The 20350-nt window shown below is 40.0% G+C and overlaps 1 protein-coding gene across 1 annotated transcript in view; it reads left to right on the forward strand.

The window, feature by feature from the left end:
* The window catches only part of CPA6 (carboxypeptidase A6), a 93178-nt gene that overhangs the window by 64337 nt on the left and 8491 nt on the right, over window positions 1-20350 (forward strand). Inside the window, exons 6-9 of the mRNA XM_030511078.1 lie at window positions 221-322; window positions 1179-1283; window positions 15480-15590; window positions 15837-15927. Of these exons, the coding sequence (XP_030366938.1) occupies window positions 221-322; window positions 1179-1283; window positions 15480-15590; window positions 15837-15927 (409 nt within the window). The remainder of the gene's footprint in view (window positions 1-220; window positions 323-1178; window positions 1284-15479; window positions 15591-15836; window positions 15928-20350) is intronic.

Here is a 20350-nt window from a genome sequence, read left to right on the forward strand (position 1 = left end):
ATGTAACTGAAGGCTGTATCCAGCCTCTGGCTATAGAGCTATGAAAGTCCAGTAGTACTTCAATTGTGAAAACAAAACCAAACAAACAAGGACAAAAAGAAAAACTATAGGAAAACCCAAAACCATACAGAGGACTGAGAGCTGAGATTAATAAATGTGTTACAGTTGCTTCCCATGAAATGCAAAAATTGAAGCAACACTTTCATTTCTGTATTTGCAGATCCAGGATTGGATGTATCACCTGAATAAAACTCATTCAGACCTTGTTCACATGTTCTCTGTTGGAAAATCCTATGAAGGGAGACCACTGTTTGTACTCAAGGTAAAGATTAAACAGTTATTAACCAGACTAAAACCTGTAATCAGGGACAGACACTTTGTTACTTATGTTACAGAATGTACACTAGAGATGCAGGTTAACAGTGTTTTGTAAGGATAGGTTGCTAAGAACCAGGTATCTCTCTGAATGTCATCTTTAAGGAACAACATAAAAAAAGCTGGAAAAATAAAAGCCGAATCCTATTTACTTGTATTGGATATGCATGGAGACAGATTACAGGACAAGTTCAATTAGCAGGATTTGGATTTAAGGGAATTGGAAAGTTTTGTGTTTATAGACAATTTGAAAAGCCGTTATGCTGGAGAGGGACCCCAGAGGGCTCTGGAGCCCTTCTCAATATGTGCCACATAGGTCTCCTCTTTAGCTACTGACACAATTTCACGGCTGTGTGCTCTCAACTCACATTATTAGGACCACAAATTAGAGGGTGTCAGCAAGTTACAAAAAAAAAAAAAAAAAAAAATTACTTTCAATGTACTTTTTTTCATCTGCTGTTGCAGAGTTCTGAAAATTTGATTCTGTATCAGGCTATTTCTGTAGCATTGTTTTTCCTCACCATGCTCTATGTGATACTTAAGGATATCATTTCTCATAAAAAAGAAAACGACAGATCTCACTTTTACTGGTTTTTTTTTTTTTCCGTAGAGCATCTTCATTATGTTGGCATACGTGCCTATCATGATCGTGGCCATACCTTTGAAAACAATATATTTGTGTTCCTTTATATGAGGAAATTCAAAATGGTTTAGTGTTTCTAATATTCTGTGATTTTCTTATTCTTGTGTTTCACTAATGATGTGAGATCTATTGATATTTCTATGAATATTCACACTTGAAGTTAGGTAAAAGATCACGGCCCTACAAGAAAGCTGTCTGGATAGACTGTGGGATTCATGCAAGAGAGTGGATTGGCCCTGCCTTTTGCCAGTGGTTTGTGAAAGAAGTAAGTGTTTAATGATTTACAGTCATGCAGTTCCTTCAGTTCAATAAACTTCCATTTTTGCTATAACTGATCTAACATATTATTGATAAGAAAAATAAATAGCTATTATATCACCTTTTTTTTTTTTTAAATTTTTTTTTTACTTGTAGAACACTTAAGTGCTTGATAAATGAAGCTGATAGCAACTGCCAGACACAGCTAGGCACAGGACAGAAATATGCCAGACACATATTGGCAGACGTATGAAGTAGGATTTTATTCCAAGACCTAAAAATGTGAGATTGTAATTCTGGTAATGATCCAGGTAAATCAGTGCCACTGTGTACTGCTTCAGATCAGTTCAGCAACATCTTTGCTTTAAGGACTTAGATCAAGAAAGACAGTTCTCTTTTCTGTAATTCCATAGGAATAAGAAGCTAAAATCATAGAATCATACAAAAGAATGATAAAATTGTTAAGGTTGGAAAAGACCTTTAAGGTCATCGAGTCCAACTGTTAACCTAGCACTGCCAAGTCCACCTTTAAACCACGTCTCTAAGTGCCACATCTGCACGTCTTTTAAATACCTCCAGGGATGGTGACTCAACCACTTCCCTGGGCAGCCTGTTCCAATGCTTGACAACCATTTTGGTGAAAAATCTTTTCCTAACATCCAATCTAGTCTTTACCTGGTGCAACTTGAGGCTGGTTCCTCTTATCCTATCACTTGTTGCTTGGGTAAAGAGACCAATATCCTCCTTGCTACAACCTCCGTTCATGTAGATTGTAGAGAGTGATAAGGTCTCCCCTGATCCTCCTTTTCTTCAGGATAAACAATCACAGATCCCTCAGCTATTCCTCACAGGACTTGCTCCCTAGGCCCTTCTCCAGCTTCATTGTCTTTCTTTGGACCTGCTCCAGCACCTCAATACTAATCCTGTAGTGAGGGGCCCAGAACTGAACACAGTATTTGAGGTGCAGCCTCACCAGTACCAAGTACAGGGCGGCAATCACTTCCCTGGCCCTGCTGGCCACACTGTTGCTGATACAGGCCAGGGTGCTGTTGGCCTTCCTGGCTACCTGGGCACAAGCTGGCTTATATTCAGCAGCCATCAATCAGCACTCCCAGGTCCTTTTCCACTGGGCAGATTTCCAGCCACTCTTCCCCAAGCTTATAGCATTGTGTGGGGTTGTTGTGGCCCAAGTGCAGGACCTGGCACTGAGCCTTGTTGAACTTCGTACAATTGGCCTCAGCCCATTGATTCAGCCTGTGCAGATCACTCTGCAGAGCTTTCCTCCAGCAGATCAACACCCCCAGCCAAATTGGGAATTGCAAACTTACTGAGGGTGCACTTGATGCCCTCGTCCGGATCATCAGTGAAGATATAAAACAGAACTGGCCCCAGTAGTGAGCCCTGGGGAACACCACTTACTGGCTGCCAACTGGGTTTAATTCCATTCACCACCACTTTGGGCTTGGCCATCCAGCCAGTTTTTACCCAGCGAAAAGGGCACCCATCCAGGCCATGAGCAGTCAGTTTCTCCAGGAGAATGCTGTGGGAAATGATGTCAAAGGCTTCACTGAAGTCTAGGTAGGCAACATCCACAGCCTTTCCCTCATCCACTAAGCAGGTCACCTTGTCATAGGAGATCAGGTTAGTTAAGGAGAACCTGCCTTTCATAAATGCATACTGGCTGGGCCTGATAAACAGGTGTTGTTTTATGTGCCACGTTGTGGCACTCAAGGTGATCAGCATTCACCTTCCCCAGCACCAAGGTCAGACTGACAGGCCTTTAGTGCCCCAGATCCTGCTATCCTCTAGTCAACTGGGAGCTCCCCAGTTAGCCAGGACTGCTGATAAATGATTGAAAGGAGCTCAGTGAGCACTTCTGACAGATCCCTCAGTACTCTTGGGTGGATTCCATCCAGCCCCATAGACTTATGTGTGTCTGACTGATGTAGTGGGTCACTGGCCAATTCCCCTTGGACTATGGGGTCCTCAATCAGCTCCCTGTCCCTGTCTTCCAGCTCAGGGAGCTGGGTACCCTGAAAACAACTGGTCTTACTATTAAAGGCAGAGACAAAGAAGGCATTAGTTACCTCAGCCTTTTCCTCATCCTTTGTCACTACTTTCCTCCCTGAATTCAATAAAGGATGGAGATTCTCCTTAGTCCTCCTTTTGTTGCTAATGTATTTATGAAACAATTTTTATGGTCTTTAATAGCAGTAGACAGATTAATTTCTAATTGAGCTTTGGCCCCTCTAATTTTCTCCCTGTGTAACCTCATGACATCCTTGTGGTCCTAGTGAGTTGCCTGCCCCTTCTTCCAAAGGTCATAAACTCTCTTTTTTCCTGAGTTCCGGCCAAAGCTCTCCGTTCAACCAGGTGGTCTTCTTCCCAGCCTGGGGAAGAAGAGAAGCTTCTGAGCAGCTATCCTATCCAGGAGAACAGGCTGTAGTAAACGAAGGAAGATGTTTGGCACAGACAGGCACTGGTGGGAAAGCCTTATTGCTCAAACACATATTCCTTACTGAGGTTTTCCCATAAAGCACTACAATGTGGCAGGAAGGTAAAAATCGTAAGGTTTCTCTGTAGACCTTATGGCAGAATATAGGCTGTCTATGTGTATATAAAAACCTTCTGGTTGTTATTTGAGATCCTTGAAGAGTAGCTTGCTAGTAAGACTGCTTTGCTAACTATGTAGAAGCATTTTCCTAGATGAAAGAGAGTTTCTGCAGAGTGCCTTGAGACTACAAGAATGTACCACCTTTGTCTGCCCATCTCGGTTATGCATTGCCTTTATTCACAAATGACATATATTTTCTTCTTTCCTTAGAGCAATATATCAATCCAGCATTAAAGCAAAAAGCATTAGGATAAGAACACATTATGCTCACAGTCTCCATCACTGTATTAAAAAAGACTGGGAGAGGAGGAGAGACAAGATTATTAGATTGTTTGGTTTAGGATATTGCTTTTCTCATTAAATGAATTAGACATTTTCAGTAAGAACTCTGGAAAAACTGAAAGCTGAAGGCCCTCCATGCTTCCAACTCCACAATTCTCTTTGGCTGGCAAACTCCTCCCTTAAGCACCTCTGCAGCCCAGCAGCCCACTTTCCATCCCCCCTAGCACTTATGGGCAGTTCTGAGAAAGAGCAGTCAGCTTGGAAACAGATTTTTCCTGGCATGTTTGTTGACTCTAAGGAATAGCACCACAAGCCTTTTGATTTAAGGCAAGCAAAAGGAAATGTTGGATTTATGTGATGTTAGATTCTTTTCTAGCAGGAACAGCATACATGCGTCCCTTCACCGTGCAGGCAGCCTGAAATATTTTATTGAGCTTTCACTTCACCCTGTGATTTCTGTCACTTGTTTTTCTTGAAGTATCCATACTCCTATGTACAACGAGGCTTTTCAACTTATTTAGCTTAGAAAACAACCTCTATGTATGAATGTCACTTAATATTCAGGCTCAAGACTGTGTGCTATAAACTTGACCAGATATTCCCATTGAGCTTGGGAACCTTCAGGGTCTTGCTTGCACTTCTGGAAATGGAAGCTTCTGAGTGCCAGTGAATTTGCTGTAAGCAGTGGGAGACAGCATCTCCAGCAGGGTGGAGGTGCCAGTGAGCAGCTGGCTGCTAGTATGGCTTACCAGGGTATGGGCAGCAACTTCCCACTTTCTACAAAGCATCTGGAATTGTTCAGCTGGGCAGGACCCAGCTCCAATCTATCTAGAAATACAAAGCTAACTAAGGTACAGCAGACCTGGGAAGTGAGGATGTGAGGTTAGATTGTGGGAAGGCAAGAGACTGCCTGCTATGCAGGCTTGTTCTGTATGCAGGCAAACACAATAGTTAGAGAAAAAGAACAGATGAACTAGAGAAAAAGGGAAAAAGATATAGAAGTTAAAGATTAAAAAGAGAAAGAGAATGCACAGGAAAGAGTTTTGCATTGTGTAATAATATAATTTAAAGTACCAAACCAGCCTACTTGCATTTTGAAACAAACAAAAGGAAAGCAAGGACTATTGTTTGGTTTGGGGGGTTGATTTTTTTGTTTGCTTTTCTGTGTGTTTTTTTAGTCTAATCTACTCCAGCATTAGCTCCAGCTTTGGCTCTGTGTTCCACAGGTCTGGTGTTAATAACATCACTGTTTGTTTCTGCAGAAGGTGCCCCGAATGCCTCTAGTCTCTCAGCTAATCAGATGTTGTACCAGGATTAGCAATACTGGTGGCCTCTGACAAACCGTACCTCATGGTCATTGAATTTCAAGTCAAGAAAGGGGGTGCCCTGCATGCACAGGATCAGATCTTTAGGCACCAGCTAATGAGCCACAGAGAAGTGTCCATGTGTGTATTGTAGTAGAATACCAGTTATGTCACAGTAGAGTCCCATTCAACTTCAATGATGACTCAGCTGGAAAAGGGCGCAATAAAGGCCCTGACAGGGAAATATTAAGAGACCTGGAGTAGTTAGAGTAGGGAAGCAAGAGGAACTGTAAAAAGGAATGGAACAGATTACATGTGGACTTACTTTGAAGGCAACCTGCAAAGATAAATTAATCTAATGTAATCCAGAATTTGTGTCCACAGCAAAAGATTTTGGGGAGGGGGGAAGGAAAAAATGTTAAAATCATACATTAAAATGTGTTAGTAAATACTACAAACTGGAAAGAAAGGGACTATATTATGTGTTACTACTTTGTAGAAAGCAGGAGACTTTAGAAACAAAATTTGTGTATCATCAGACATGGTTTTTTTTCCAAATTAAATAGCCATCATAGAAACAAAGAAGTAAACCCTATAGACTTATGTGTCAAATAAGGACATTAACTCCTCTTCACTGGATGTGTGGTTGTGAGAGGAGAAGCAGAATTCAGATATCAAATTATCCAGACCTCAAATTTAGGATTTTACCATTGTTTTAAAAATCTGAAATATGGTTCACAGGCAGCTATTCAAATTAACATCAAAACTAGATTCGGTTTCAGTTTTAGTGGAAGCAGATGAGGATTCCCATTACAGCTGGTTTGACTTTCTTCCCTCTAATAAATGCTGCCATTTGATCCATGTCAATGATGTATAAGCTTGAAATGTCATTCATATATTTTCAGAAAACATACAAGGGATGTGACTTAAAGATGCAGTATTCTTTGTTTCTGATACAGGAGTTTGTATTTCAAGATTAGAAAATTCAAGAAATGTCATTAAAAACCTCCAAGAAGCAAGCACTGATTGTACTACTTCTTGACATAATGTTCTAAGAATCCAGTGGCAACTATAAGGGAAACATCCACTAAGATTAAGTGTATTTGCCTAAGGGAATAACCTCATCAGAGCCTCAGATTAAGGTGCAAATAGCCTCACACTTTGGAAATGCAGTAACCTCCACCATCACTTTATTCTCGCGTCCTCAAAAGTGGGCCTTTTTAGGAAAAAAGGAAAACTAGTGTATCTTGACCGACTTCAGTATATCTTGCATCTCAAGTGTAAACTGAGGCATGCTCTTCCATAGACTACCTAGGCTCTTATATTTTTCAAATATTTAAATCTTGAAGACTTTCCTCAAAATAATATTATAATTCTTTGAATGTGAGTCAGCTTAACATTGCATTGCACGTAGAAAAGCTACTTTTCTTTGATGTGAGACTGTTGGGGATTTTTCTCCTGGATAAACAGTGCTACCTTCTGCTTCTTCTGGGACAGAACCTAACAATATCTAAGGTCTTTGCTGGAACAATGTTCAAAACTACTTCTGAGCTTTCTGCAGTTATATGAGTTTCCAAATTATTCAAGATGATGTGTTTGTGCTTTCTCACGCACTGAGGGAGCAGACAGGTAACTCCACACAAAGAATTTAAAGGTTGAAGGCAGATTTTTAATTTTTTTTATTTTGAATGCTGACGTTGGTATTGATTGCTGCCAAAACCAGGCTTGAATCTCATCTTTTCAATCCATAATAATGAGTTAAGAGAGACACACAGACTGTCCAAGATGCAAAATGGCAACACCTGCCCCCACTAGTCTCAGCTTGAGACTGATTTATGAGTCACCTTGTGGGATGCATATGGGATGCATAATGCCAATTGGCCAGCCATCAGGCTTGTGGACCAGGCCCCAGAGACCAGTCTTCACCAGGAATTTTGCAGGGTTCGAGACCTGAGATTCTTCCTCAGGAATGTTTATGAAGTGCTTGACTGTAAAGGCAGGATACCTAAAATAAGAGAACATACATAAACATCTACAGAACTGAATAAAGACAACAGTATGATCATATACAGGTCCAAGGAGCAGACCCAGACAGTGTCAGTGTTAACAAGGGTTGGCTCTTCTTCTGCACTATGCAGGCCGTGTGGTCAGAAGGCCATAAAGCTATAAGTATTCCTACTTTAAGATGTGCTGAAAGCCAGTGTAGCATTTATACTCATTCTGCAAAATTCCACAGACCATGTCCTGATGGACAAAACATCTGCAATATGCTGCATCAACAGTCAGAGCAGCACTCAGTCATTCATTCCAGTGCTGAAGTCCACACTGTCAGGAAAACAGCTTCACATTCTGGATCATTTCTGGGTCTTGCTGAGGTCCGTCAAAACTGGTAACCTTTTAGGAGTCAGAAAATTTATGTCCCCTACCAGAGCCTCAAAATACTGGCTGATTATGAAATTCAGACACCTGTTTTTCACCCACTTCAGAAGTAGTCTGATTTTGGGGGTGTGTATGATGGTTATGTGAAGCAACACAGTAATGTTTGTTAAAGATTATATGCTTGACCTATCACTTGTCAACAGATTTAAGTCTTTTGAAGAAGTACAGCTGAAATGTCATGTTCCCACAATCCAGGATTTCAGACTAATATTAAAAGATGCTCATTACAGCTGTATTTAGTTATTCTTTGAGGCAATGTATTTAGTTCACCCCCATGTTAGGCTTTCTGTCTCCATTTTTGGGTATTTTCCAAGCAGAAGTTTTGAACCATAGAGGAAAGAGGCAAGGACATAACTGCCTCTCCCTGTAAGCCATACATTTATGCCACTCCTATCCTGATGACAAATACACCACTGTTCTTACCATATCTTTAAGTGGTGGCTCTCAGAAACCTGAAGAGCTTTTGAAATAATTTGAAATTCCAAAGTGAATCAGAGGCATGCAAGGCCAAAATACACACTTTGTACCCATAGCTTTTTCCTTTCACTGTTTAGTTGGATGCATTTCTTATTTCTGAGGTCCATTCCCTTCAGATAGAGCTCTTCAGCTGATCTTGATTTGACTTGAAATTTTTTGTTGGTCTTTAAACCATTGCATCTTCTTGCTCTTTGAAATCTTCCTATCTGGGTTTCCCTCCTGTTCATCAGTTCTTAGTTCACCCTTGTTTTAGGAAGGCCAGAAGCTTATAAGGGATATATCTTGCCCCCCTGCAGCCTCTTTCACAGCTGCCAGCAATGATAGCGCTGTAAAAACTGGGCTTTTTTCACCTTGAGAGACAGTCACCTGGTGACAGATCTCTCCACAAATGCTCTGCGGCTCTTTCATAAATGCAGTACAATCATTGGAGCTTAATTTTTATTGTTTGCCAAGCTCTTGTCTCCCCAGCTGTCTTTTTAGCTGCCTGACCTCAGAAAAAAATTGACTTCTCTGAGTGCTCCCTATATATCCATTCTCTGGAGGAAAAATCCATCTGTTTCATCTATATTTGAAACACTCACCCTTCCTTATCTTTAGCTAACTCATTCTTCTCTGTCAGGAGCTTCTGCCTGAAAAACTATTTGTTTTGTCTCCATCAGAGAGATCACCTCCTCCAGCCTCTTCACTCAGTACTTAATTCATCAGCTTTTCAACAGCAAGAGGCACTGGTACAAATGCAAAATCTGTTTTATCCTCATGATTTTTTTTAATGCTCCAAATGCTGTTCCAGCCATTTGAAGTTTCTGTACAGTAATTACACCTATATGTATGTCCTGTATGTTGCTTCTGCTTCTACTCAACTTTCCCCCTGCCGCTCCACATTTGGCTCAGTTCTGAATGAGTTCAGCTATTCCTGCAGCCATTTTATACCCCACTTCTCTCTAAGTATCTGCATCTCTCCAGCACATCCTTGCTACTGAAAGCAGAGGTTACTAATGTGCGCCACTTTTGAGCGGAAGGAAAATAAAGTAGCAGTGAACACTTCCAACAAGAGTTTCCGAGACTGGGCCCTCAGCTGTGATTCTTTTTTTTTTTTTTAATGGATAAAATCTAAGCCAATGCCAAAAAGATGGAGTGCAGTACCATGGTATTACCACAACGAGGCATGTGATGCATTGTTTTAAAAGCAGCTGTGGCAAACCATTTTTATACTGTGGAGGATTTCTTTCTCTTTTGATACATGATGGATTTCCCCAGATTCTATTCAACACAAGACAGTTTAGAGAGGGTGCTTTCCTTTGCTGTGACATCTTTGCAATGGCAAAAGAAAAAAACCCAACTGTTAAAATGGTTTCCAGTTTTCCAAAAGGAAGTAAGTACTGCATTATTTCTCTTGTGCACTTTCAACTACTCAGATGCATCCTCTTGCCTACCCATGATCTTAAGAAGATAAAAAATACTTTCATTTTGTTTGTAGCTATTCGTTTTTCACAATGTGAATACATCGTGATAAAATAAAGGTAACCCTGCAGCTGTGTTGTGCCTGTAGTAGGAATTCTTCAATGACACTTGTTAGTGCAATCTCCTATGTTAAGTATTAACCACTAGGACATTCAAATTCTACCCTGTGAAGGCTTTTAAGCTGCTGAGTATGTTCTTCTTCAAGGCATGAAGAGAATTCTCATTGTTGTTCCAAAGTATTGCTTGCCCTACGGAAGAAATTCAGCTTTATATTTTAGCAGTCAACTCCTGTGTGATGATCTTGAGTAGTTAGGGCCTCAGTAAAACTACTGATATTCAGAAATACTATGGAGCATGAGAAAGAACTATGAAAGAAAATTCTGTGTGTTGGACCATATAGTTGTTCCAGAAACTGAATTCCAAGCAGTAATTTTCATTTTAATTATTTAACTGTGCCTCAACGACTTAATTAAACAGTGTATTCAAGAGAGTTCTGTTGGGTTGCCCTCAATATGTACTACCTTGAACCAACATAACTAGGACATAAAATTGAAGAATTACATTTTTCAGAGGTATACTCTTGGTGAGTCTCCACAAAGTAGGTGGCCACTATTGTCGTACAATTACTAGTAGAGGAGTTTGTGTTGCCCCATTCAGAGCACTCACAGTGCTTCAGAATAACGCCGGCCTTCGCTTTCCATGCTAGGCAGTCCTTGACTTATTTGGGAACCATGAGGCATTTTTTTAATGTACTACCTCTCAGAGTAGAACCAAGAAGTTCTGTCTCCTTTTTCCACTAAGATTTGTGTAACTATACAGCTTCTTCCCCACAAGATCCTGCATTTGCTTTGGTGGTCCAGGCCTTGCCCAAGCTTGCTGGAACTGCTGTTTGCTTCTCTAACATGTCAATCGTGCCATTGTCTCCCCACCTCTTCTCTGCTGCAGCATCTTCTCCTTACGCATCCTTTAGAGGTAGCATAAGCAAGCCTTTGGGATCCTACAAGTCCTTCTTTTTGGAATCTTTTTATGAGCTCTCCTCTGAATGCTGCAGAGTAGTTGCAGCACACTCATTTTTCTCAGTTGCTGTTTCTGGATTCCTCCTGTGGGAAATGATCCCAAAGAGGAAGGAAGATTTTGCTTGGTGTTAAAAAATAATAATAAATAAACCATATACAGTTCAAGCTTCAGCTGTGAAAATTTGACCCTTTATTTTAAGCCATTTGTTTCTAGACACACAGTTGTATCTTAGCCTTAATAATGGGCTTACCATTCGGGTTGTGGTTCGAATGCCAAAGCAGGACACTAGCAGTAAAAGGGAAAATGGTGATAAAAAGATGTACTTCTTCCAAGTACAGCGACAGAGCTAACCACTAGCTTGCCAAACTGATAAAGTAGCAATGAAGGCCTGAATGGCAGATCATAGTGCCACCCTGCTAAAGTGTAAGATGTACAGACAATAGTAAAATATTGTATGTTACTGTCAGAAAGTATGTTTTAACTGATATCTTGATAATGGCATGGAAGAGTTAATCCTGTTTTGTTGGAAGCACCTTTATGCGATTTCTGATAGAACAGCAGTGCAGTCAATTCCCTGTGCTATAATGGTAACTGCTTAACTCAGTGTGATTGCTTAATTCTAAACCAGAAGCAGCAAAAGCTGATTGTTACCTTTAACTTAATAATAATTAATTGAGGGACAGCAAATCCTTCTTAAGCTCAACTTCAATTCCAGTTTCTCTCAACTCTGTCTCCTTGCTTTGTCCTTCTCAGTCAATCCCCTTATTTTATAAAAAGCCCAACTGCATCCTAAATCCGTTTTAAACTCTTGCCTTTTATTGCCTTGTCAGTGTACAATATAGCTCTTTAGTTCACTTCATCCCCCAAATTAAATTTCCTATGGACCAGATCCTCAGCCAGCCTAAGCTGGTGTAGTGCTATCAACAACCATCACTCTGCTGATCCAGATCATCGAGCCCCCTCCTATTAATCATTGGTTCTTTCCCCCATCCCCCAGGCAGATTGCTTGCATGGTGTTGGCAGGGTTCCTGTATCATCTGTTCATTCACTAATAACACTATTCAGCATTTATTGGGCTAGTCTAGCTCTCTGCAAATTCAGCAGTGAAGCTGCTATTGATTGCGTGACGAGGAAGCAGAATCAAGCCATATAAAGTCACATTACTTTGTATTCTGAGAGCTCTGTGCAAACAACATGGCAGTTAATTCACTAATAGTTTATATTCATCTTGCTTGTGTCATAGTGAAGAGAAAATGTTTCAGCACTGCGGGGGTGGGTGGTTTGCATGATCATTTTTCGGAGGATTTGAGAGTCACGTCACAAAAGGCAAGTTGTGGGCTTTGCTCCAGCAAGGACACACCTTAGTAACTGTAAGGCACATTGCCAAAGACCTCCCTGTTAAGGGAGGTATGATTATGCAGTCTGTGTTTTCTGATTACATATATCAAATAAAAGCATCAGATAAAAAACAGTAGGAAGGGCAGAATATTTTCAGCAGAAAGAGTGAATATGATCTCACTTATGCCAGGTTATACCATCTGCACTCTGGCTTTCCTTCAAGAAGAAGATCACACCAGGTCCATTACATTTTAATGAAATGCTACTTTAAAAGAGTAACCAAATTATTAAGAAAAAACATAGATGCTTTAAAGAACAGAACTGAATGATAGAGCAACTGGGTCTAGTGGAGGGTGTCCCTGCCTGTGGCAGAGGGGTTGGAACTAGATGATCTTTAAGGTCCCTTCCAACTTAAACCCTTCTATGATTCCATGATTCTATATTTGGCTCTAAGTCAACTTAAAATTTTGAAGAGTATTACTGGGGACTACAATGCTTTCTAAAGTCTCTCTTACTATTTTGTCAATGACAGCAGATATTAAAATAACAGAGAGTAGCTTTAAAAAATGAAAGGGTACTTGGCATTTTTCAGTGTATGTTTTATTTCTGTTTTTAAATGGTGGTGCTTTTACCTAGAAAGAAAAATATATTCTTCGTAGGATTTAAAACATATTGAACATTAAAAAATCTTAATTCAAATATTTTCATTACATCACTTTTTGCAAATTCTGAAAGGTTCTGAAAAATTTGCAAAGCTCATCCATGCAATTTTTAAGAAGGGTATTACTTTAGTTACTTATCTGTAATTATTTTAAGGAGATAATTTTTAAAGTGTTTTAAAGAATTTAATCTTACAGCATTGCAGTATAAAATATATATACAGATAAAATATATATACAAAATAAAATATATATACAGAATATAACACTACGGGGTAACAAAATGCATAATTACAGATGTAACTGACAGCAATAGAATGGCATACATAAATACAGATAAAATCAAATAGGCCAGTTTCATTATCACTGATATGGAAATACCCACTATGGAGACACAGCCTGAGCTTAATTTGTTGAAACTGTCTAAAAAGAGAAAAGCATTAAAAACTCAATGAAGTGGTGTGTGGTGCATTATTTCTTCCCCAGCCAAATTACTCCTCCCTGAAATAAGCATAATAAAAATGTTATTTTTCCTTGACTCATATTTTGGAGGATGACTTTTTGTTTTGTTTCCACTGTAAGAACAGTTTTACAGATTTAACATCCATACTTACCATATAGGCTCTTAATCCTGTGCAGATTTAAGTGCAGGGCTATCTTAATGCACAGAGTAGCCTTACTTACTTCAAGTATGTGTTTTCTGCACATGGAACATCAATGAAACAGAGCCCTTGTTGTCACAATCATTATTTTTGAGTAACCATTCCTTTCTGTTTTGACAAAATTACTTTTTACTATAGCTGCAGTTCCCTGAATACCAACACTTTTATCCAAATATATTTGTAGCCTTGATGTGGCCTCCTAATACAAGTAAATCAAATTTAAATGCAATACCATTCCAGCTAAGAATCCTTGGGGAATTTCTGGCACGTGGGCCAGGAGACCTGGGACTTCTGCATCGGCCAGTGACTTTCTCCCAGGCAGCTCATGGCTTCACCAAGCTTCCCCTCAAAACTCCACTGTCATCCTCTTCTCCCCTGTGATAATCCTACCCTGTTTCAGCATCTCATCCCGCCTTTCGGTGCTCCACTCTGTGCTGTCCCAGCTTCTGCCCCAGCCTCATTTCATTCTGTGCTGTTCCCCCTTTGCACTCTATTGCTCACCTTCCCCTCCTCTTGCCTGGCTGAAACAGAAGAGGAGCTCAGCGTGGAGTAGCAGCACTGGGCAGCTCAGTGGCTTTGCACAGGGATGACATGATGCTTTGGATCTGATGAAGGACCTGTATGTGCAGAGCACTGCTGGGAGGGAAGCTGAGGATGCGTGAGGGGAAAGCATTGCATGACAGAGGTAGTTAATGAACAGCTTAGAAAAAGTATTTAGAAGTCTCACTAGGCCCTCAGTAAAGAAAAAGTGTTCAGACTCCTCCATGAGTAAATTTCAGCCCCAGACATGTCCAATTGTATGGGTGTTTCTTACCGGTATTCTACAAAAAGGATTTGTGAGCCCCTGTGGCAGCTTTAGTAATTCAAACAGCTGCATGCTTAAGAGCCCAGAAGTATCGAATTCCTGTACTTCACACTGATCCCTGGCATTTCTCAATTGAAAAGCTTTTAGCTTAGTTTATTTCAGAGCAAACATTTCCCTTTGTCCTCTCAAACATATGTTACTTCTTGGATCTGAAGGGCCAGAAACACTACAGAGCAGAAGCTGTAATCACAGCAATAGGAGGAGAGGAGCCAGCCTAAGGCATCCCTCTGAACCCAGTGTCAGTGTGATATATTCTCTGCCTGCCAGGTGAAGCACTTGATTCCTCCTCGTACAGAATCAAGACTTAAACTTTGAAGGTTGCAGATTTGATGCCCAGTTATGACGAAGGACAGTTTTTTCTACAGCATGTGGTGTCCAAGCTTCCTGAAACTGGTAAAAGAGCATCTCTGATTGATACTAACAAACAGAATTGCTGAGAAGCCTCTGGTTTGCTGTGTTTTTCTAAGATATAGAATGTAAAAGAAAATACTTTCCCTACCTAGACTTCCTCTACTAATCTTTATACTTGAGGTTCTCCAAAAGTAGAGGGTATTCTAACTTATAAAGGAAAAAGTTGCCTGTATTGATGATTGTGCATATAGTAAATTACTTTGAATACAAAAAAAGCTTGCGTAATGTGAGCCTTAAACACTTCAAGACTTGCTCTGACCTCACCAAATCACCACCTGGTAGAAACAATAGCAGTCCATTGTCTTACAGGAGCTAAAGTCATTTCCTCAACTAGGAATCTATCCATTGACTTTCAGCTCCTATGTCAAGAAACACTTTGCATGTATTTGCTTCTCTTTAATGTCAGTTGTATTTTCTTGGCTATTGATAGAAAAGAGAAGCAGAGAGAATAGGGTCTTTTAAACACCTTTTTCACATGTTCACATTCTGCCTTTAACCACATTTGCAGGAAGATATCAGCCTTTCAAGTACAGCTCTAAGGATGTCAGTGGTGCCATAGAGAGTTCAGGTCTCTCTACTGCCAAAGGCCACATGACTGTCTTAGCCTGTCACAGCATTTAATCGGGAAATTATTTCTATTATAGAAACTACTTTCTTTGGCTTTTTTGCTTTAGGCTCTTCAGACATACCAGACTGATCCTGCCATGAGAAAGATGCTAACTCAGCTGTATTTCTACATCATGCCTGTGTTTAATGTGGATGGATATCATTTTAGCTGGACAAATGTGAGTAGTATCAGTAGTATTACTGAAAAAATTTTTCTGGAAAGATGGAATGGTTGTTGCATCATTCAGAGGGGACTTTCTGTATAATCTGGTCTATCACCTTGTGGCACACAAAATGGAAGTAAATTACTCCAGTTAAAATACAGTACTGAATATGTTTAGCAGGGTTGGTTTGTTGTGTGTACAAATAGATTCTTGCCAAAAGATAGTGATATTGCTATTTAACTATTTTATACCTTACGTTAGGATCGATTTTGGAGAAAAACAAGATCAAAGAACACCAGGTTTCGGTGTCATGGTGTTGATGCTAATCGCAACTGGAAAGTGAAATGGTGTGGTAAGTCTGGAGATACTTTGGTCCACCAGTTCAGATTACCCTGTATTTAATTATCCAACAGAGTAAGTAGGTTAGGTCACATCTGTCATGAAGTGTTCTCTTTTCCATAGTTAAAGTTGGAGGTAGTTTCCCATAAAACCACAAGCCAGGACTCAAATCTTCCTTCCAGCTTCTAGAAAAATAAATGTCCTGAACTTTTGAAAAACACCTCTCATCACAAGTAAAAGGTTTTCATGGTGAGTGTGACAAATGTATAAAACCAGACATACAGCTGTTCTGTATTTCTGCAATCATGTAAATAACTTGAAGCACAGTATTGAGCCTGGCCCATCATATTTCAGGATTTAACTGACTTACAGTTTTAGGAAACATTTCAAAGTTGATTTTATTTTAATTAGTCATTTCTCTGAAATGGGTTTAGCTTTGGAAATGTCAGACTTGCTTTGTTTGCCTCACAGAGAAATGTCTGAGAATATCTTAAGACCATTATTATTAGTGATTTCCTAAAGAAAGAAGGTGCTTCTAAATGCATGAAGATCCAATTTAAAACTCCCAGCTCTTCTGTAAGTACTTTCGTAAAAATTGACCTCAATTTTGCATAGAGAATTCAGCAGTAATGAAATACTAGCAGAAGATTTGGAATGGGTCCACTGAATAGGAAAGGGGTTTTTATTAAATCTTACAGCAAGCCAGTGCAACTTACACAGGAGTAAGCAGACATACGAGTTCTGGTGCAGCAGAAAGTAATAGCAGTTTGTTGTGAACTATGTTGATATACATACCTGGTTCTTCTGTTGATCTGCTCTCCCATCTTGAGCAACTTTGTCCAACTCTCTGTGCAGCTGTTTTCTCCTCCAGCATTCATCCACCTTCCTTATTTATATTATAAACTTGTAAAGACAGAAATAGTGTTTGCATAAAGCTAGCACTCCCTTCAGCCCATCCCTCTTCCACTGGAAGTCTCTAGATGTTTCCGCAATACTCTGATTACTTGCACTGTACGGTCTGGCTTGCAACGACTGGATTCTTTAAGTAGGACTGTAAGGATAAAAGTGAGTGTGAATAATCTGCCAGGGGAGATTACAAATGAGGTGAGAGTGAACAAAAGCATACATTCAATATAGTATGGACCTGTGAAATATGCTTCCAGGTTTTTTCGGCTCTACTTGCAGTTAGGAGAGGACTGGCACAGAAGCAATTACAGAAAGCCTATGTTAGCTGAGAACCCCTCCACTACAGAAGACAGTCCCAGGGCTGCTAACATGATCTTTAAGGCAATTTTATGCTGCAAAAATAATGTAAAAATGAACCAAAGTCCTGCATCGCTGTTACCATCTTTTACTTACGTGTGTAAGTCAGGGCTGCAGGTGTTTGGGGTTAATACATTTACTGTTCACAAGATAGCCACCAGCATAGCTGGAACGAACAGTTCTCTTACAAAGTCTTCAGAGCCCTTTTGCAGGTACCTATCAGTGCAATAATACTACTGACACAGGACATTTTCTTTCTAGTCCTAATTGATCTTTCTTGGGTTCAAATCACTCTGCTCCTTGCTCCTTGTGCTCACTAACCGCTGTACAAAGCACACTTATTACTCAGTCCTGAAAATGTTTGCTTAGTTTCCAGGAAAAAAACATTTTTTCTAGGCTGAGTGAAAGTATAACAACACACACACACATGTTGCGCGTTGCAATACATCACTTGCTGCATTTCTCCCCTGCACCGAACATGAAAGACAAGTCCCCGCCCCAGGTTTAAAAAAATAAAAATTCCTCCAAGGTTGCTCATAATCCCACCAAGCACATGCTCTGCTTCCCTCACCAGACTCCAAACTCTGTCTGATTCTCTATTTTGCCAGAGAATAAAGAGCTCTTTCATGAACTGAGCTGACTGGTGCTCAGAAGATCCTCACCCAGCGCCCCATGTTCTCATTAATCTGACACTAAATGAGGCAGAGAATAATCTGGATCATATCACACTTTGAGGCTTGTATAATTATGGTGTGTTTAACATTTAATACTGCACATGCTTGTAAAAACCTTTTAATTCAGTTCAGTCACACTTAGAGTTTGCAGACAGGCTTGAACTTCACTGTGGGGCTTCCAGGCTGGTGTGTTTTGGCAGAATCCAGCCCCAGCAAAGCCGCTGAATGCTAGCAGCAGTGCGCTAGTTGGTAAAGACACAGCATCCTTTCTGCTTTCCTCTTCCCTTCTAGTGTAGGACTTGACTTTGATGTAAGCTTTATGATGTTGCTTCTGTATTTTCTAGGGACTAAGAAAAGGCGATATCACTGATTGTGGTAGATTTCACCTTGCAGTGCCCTGCACTCGAAATAGTGCACAGAAATTGTACACAGCCCAGGTGAATAATGACAGCAAGATCTCTGAGTAGAAATGCTCCTTGCAATATATATATACATATATATGTGCAATAACTAGCACAATGGTTTAATGTTCATGAAATAAATAGCAACTTTACAGCCAATAATGAGGTACTTAGAACTAAATCATGTCATGGGGCAAACTGAGTTAAAGGGGTTGCATCCAAAGCCCCCAGGAAAGCAGCAGTGGGAGTTAAAATTTCCAGTTCATCCCAATTTCCAGTGTACCCCATTACTCACTGAGGACACTACCCCATATTGGCAGAAGAAGGGGCTGCAAGGAAGTTTGAGAATCACCCTCCCTGTCTTCCTTCTGTACCAAAGCACTGGTTTTATCAGTCTCTGCACACACTTCCTTTGTACATTTGATCTCATGATGGATGTTGGAGGATACTTATCCTCCCCCGATATGCTATCAATCAGGTACAAAAACAAAGCAGCATGGTATCATTTTATGCAATTCCATTTTCTTCTCATGACTGTAACTCAGAAATTTCACAGAAGTTGGTATGTACTGTATTGGTTTTTTTCTTTCTTGTGTTACTTTAAAAGAACTTGCAGTACGAAAATTGAGGATATCCTTACATTATCCAAGGCCATCATGGAAGACCTCTCTTTTTACTACCAGCTAGGATTGCAAATGGCTCACAACAGTAGGCTGGACAGTTTAGAGAGTTTTTTCTTCACTGAAAGTCATTAAACTGAGTCATATTTTACCATTGGGTCACTTTACCATTAGCTTGTAGGATTCTGCTGTTTATTAACAGTGACGTCCATTTTCATGAATCAGTATATAACCCTGCTACAGGAGATGAAGTATCCATTAAAAAATGCAAAGGCTCCGGAGGGTCTGTTAAATAGCTCTTCTTTAGCAATCATAACTGACAAGATATCAAGGCAGAGTGCTCTTGGGATCTAGACGCCTTGGTGGCCATCTGTTCTGTAGGGAGGAGACCATCTGCCCTCTATATAACCCCTCCATATGCACTGCAATCTAAGCACTAATACCTTTTGAAATCCCCACCTGTGGCCATTGAATGGTAGCCTCAATTTTCTTATTACAAATGAAGCTGCAGCATTAAATTCTTCCACTTTTGAATTTTTTGGCATTACATTGATTGCATAAACCTGTTGTAGTTCATATTATTATGCCTTCTCACACACTGCTCTTCTTATTTGAAGATGGCAGTACTTTATATACAAAGGAAAGCTAATAAAACACTGCTTTTGTAAGTCCCTGATGACACCAGGGAATGTCACAAACAAACTATTATTATTCTGTGGGTCAGTGTAAAACATATGGCATTTTAAAATCACAGTGGATGAAAGATTGGAGTAGATTTACATAGATATTGTCCTTTTAGGCTCAGGCCCTAAGCTGTAAATGAGATGGTGGCTTACATCCAGAATTGCTGAATGATAAAGCAGCCACTGCCACATCTCCTTTTCTGAGTTTCATCTTTCAGTACCTCATGGGATATTACAGGCAAGCTACACTTCTGTAGCTTACTGCCACATAAGCAGGTTGACATAGTGAAAGATACCCTCACAACTGAAACCCAGCCCCAAACTTGAAGGAAAATTAAGCCCTGTACAAACTGAAATTATTTCTATTTTAGCTAACTGAGCAATCATCTCATTGTCCTGTCATTTTTTTCCCATAAGATTTGCAAGAGTAAAACTAGGCAGCAGTCAGGAACTATTCTCATGTTTTAAACCAGTCTCTAAGTTAATGCCTTTTGTGGTTATCTACCTAGCATTGTAACCACTACTGTAATAGCTAGTACATTAAAATGCTCTTAAAGTCTTGGCAGTGACTAGTGAAAGAGATATACCTTTCTGATTTCAAATAGACCCACTGAGACCTTTCAATAGTTTTAATGCTGGAATGCCACCATAAAATGTGCCACTCATATGGAAAGCCAGAGAAGAAAATACAGTGAAGTCAGGCTCTCTTTTTCCTTTGGGTTAAAAATATGTCCTCTGGGAAGAACTGCATGTAGCTGGCCAATTGGCAATTTGGTATGTGTACTACATGAACAA

Source organism: Strigops habroptila, chromosome 1, assembly GCF_004027225.2.
Source record: "Strigops habroptila isolate Jane chromosome 1, bStrHab1.2.pri, whole genome shotgun sequence".
NCBI classification, from domain to species: domain Eukaryota; kingdom Metazoa; phylum Chordata; class Aves; order Psittaciformes; family Psittacidae; genus Strigops; species Strigops habroptila.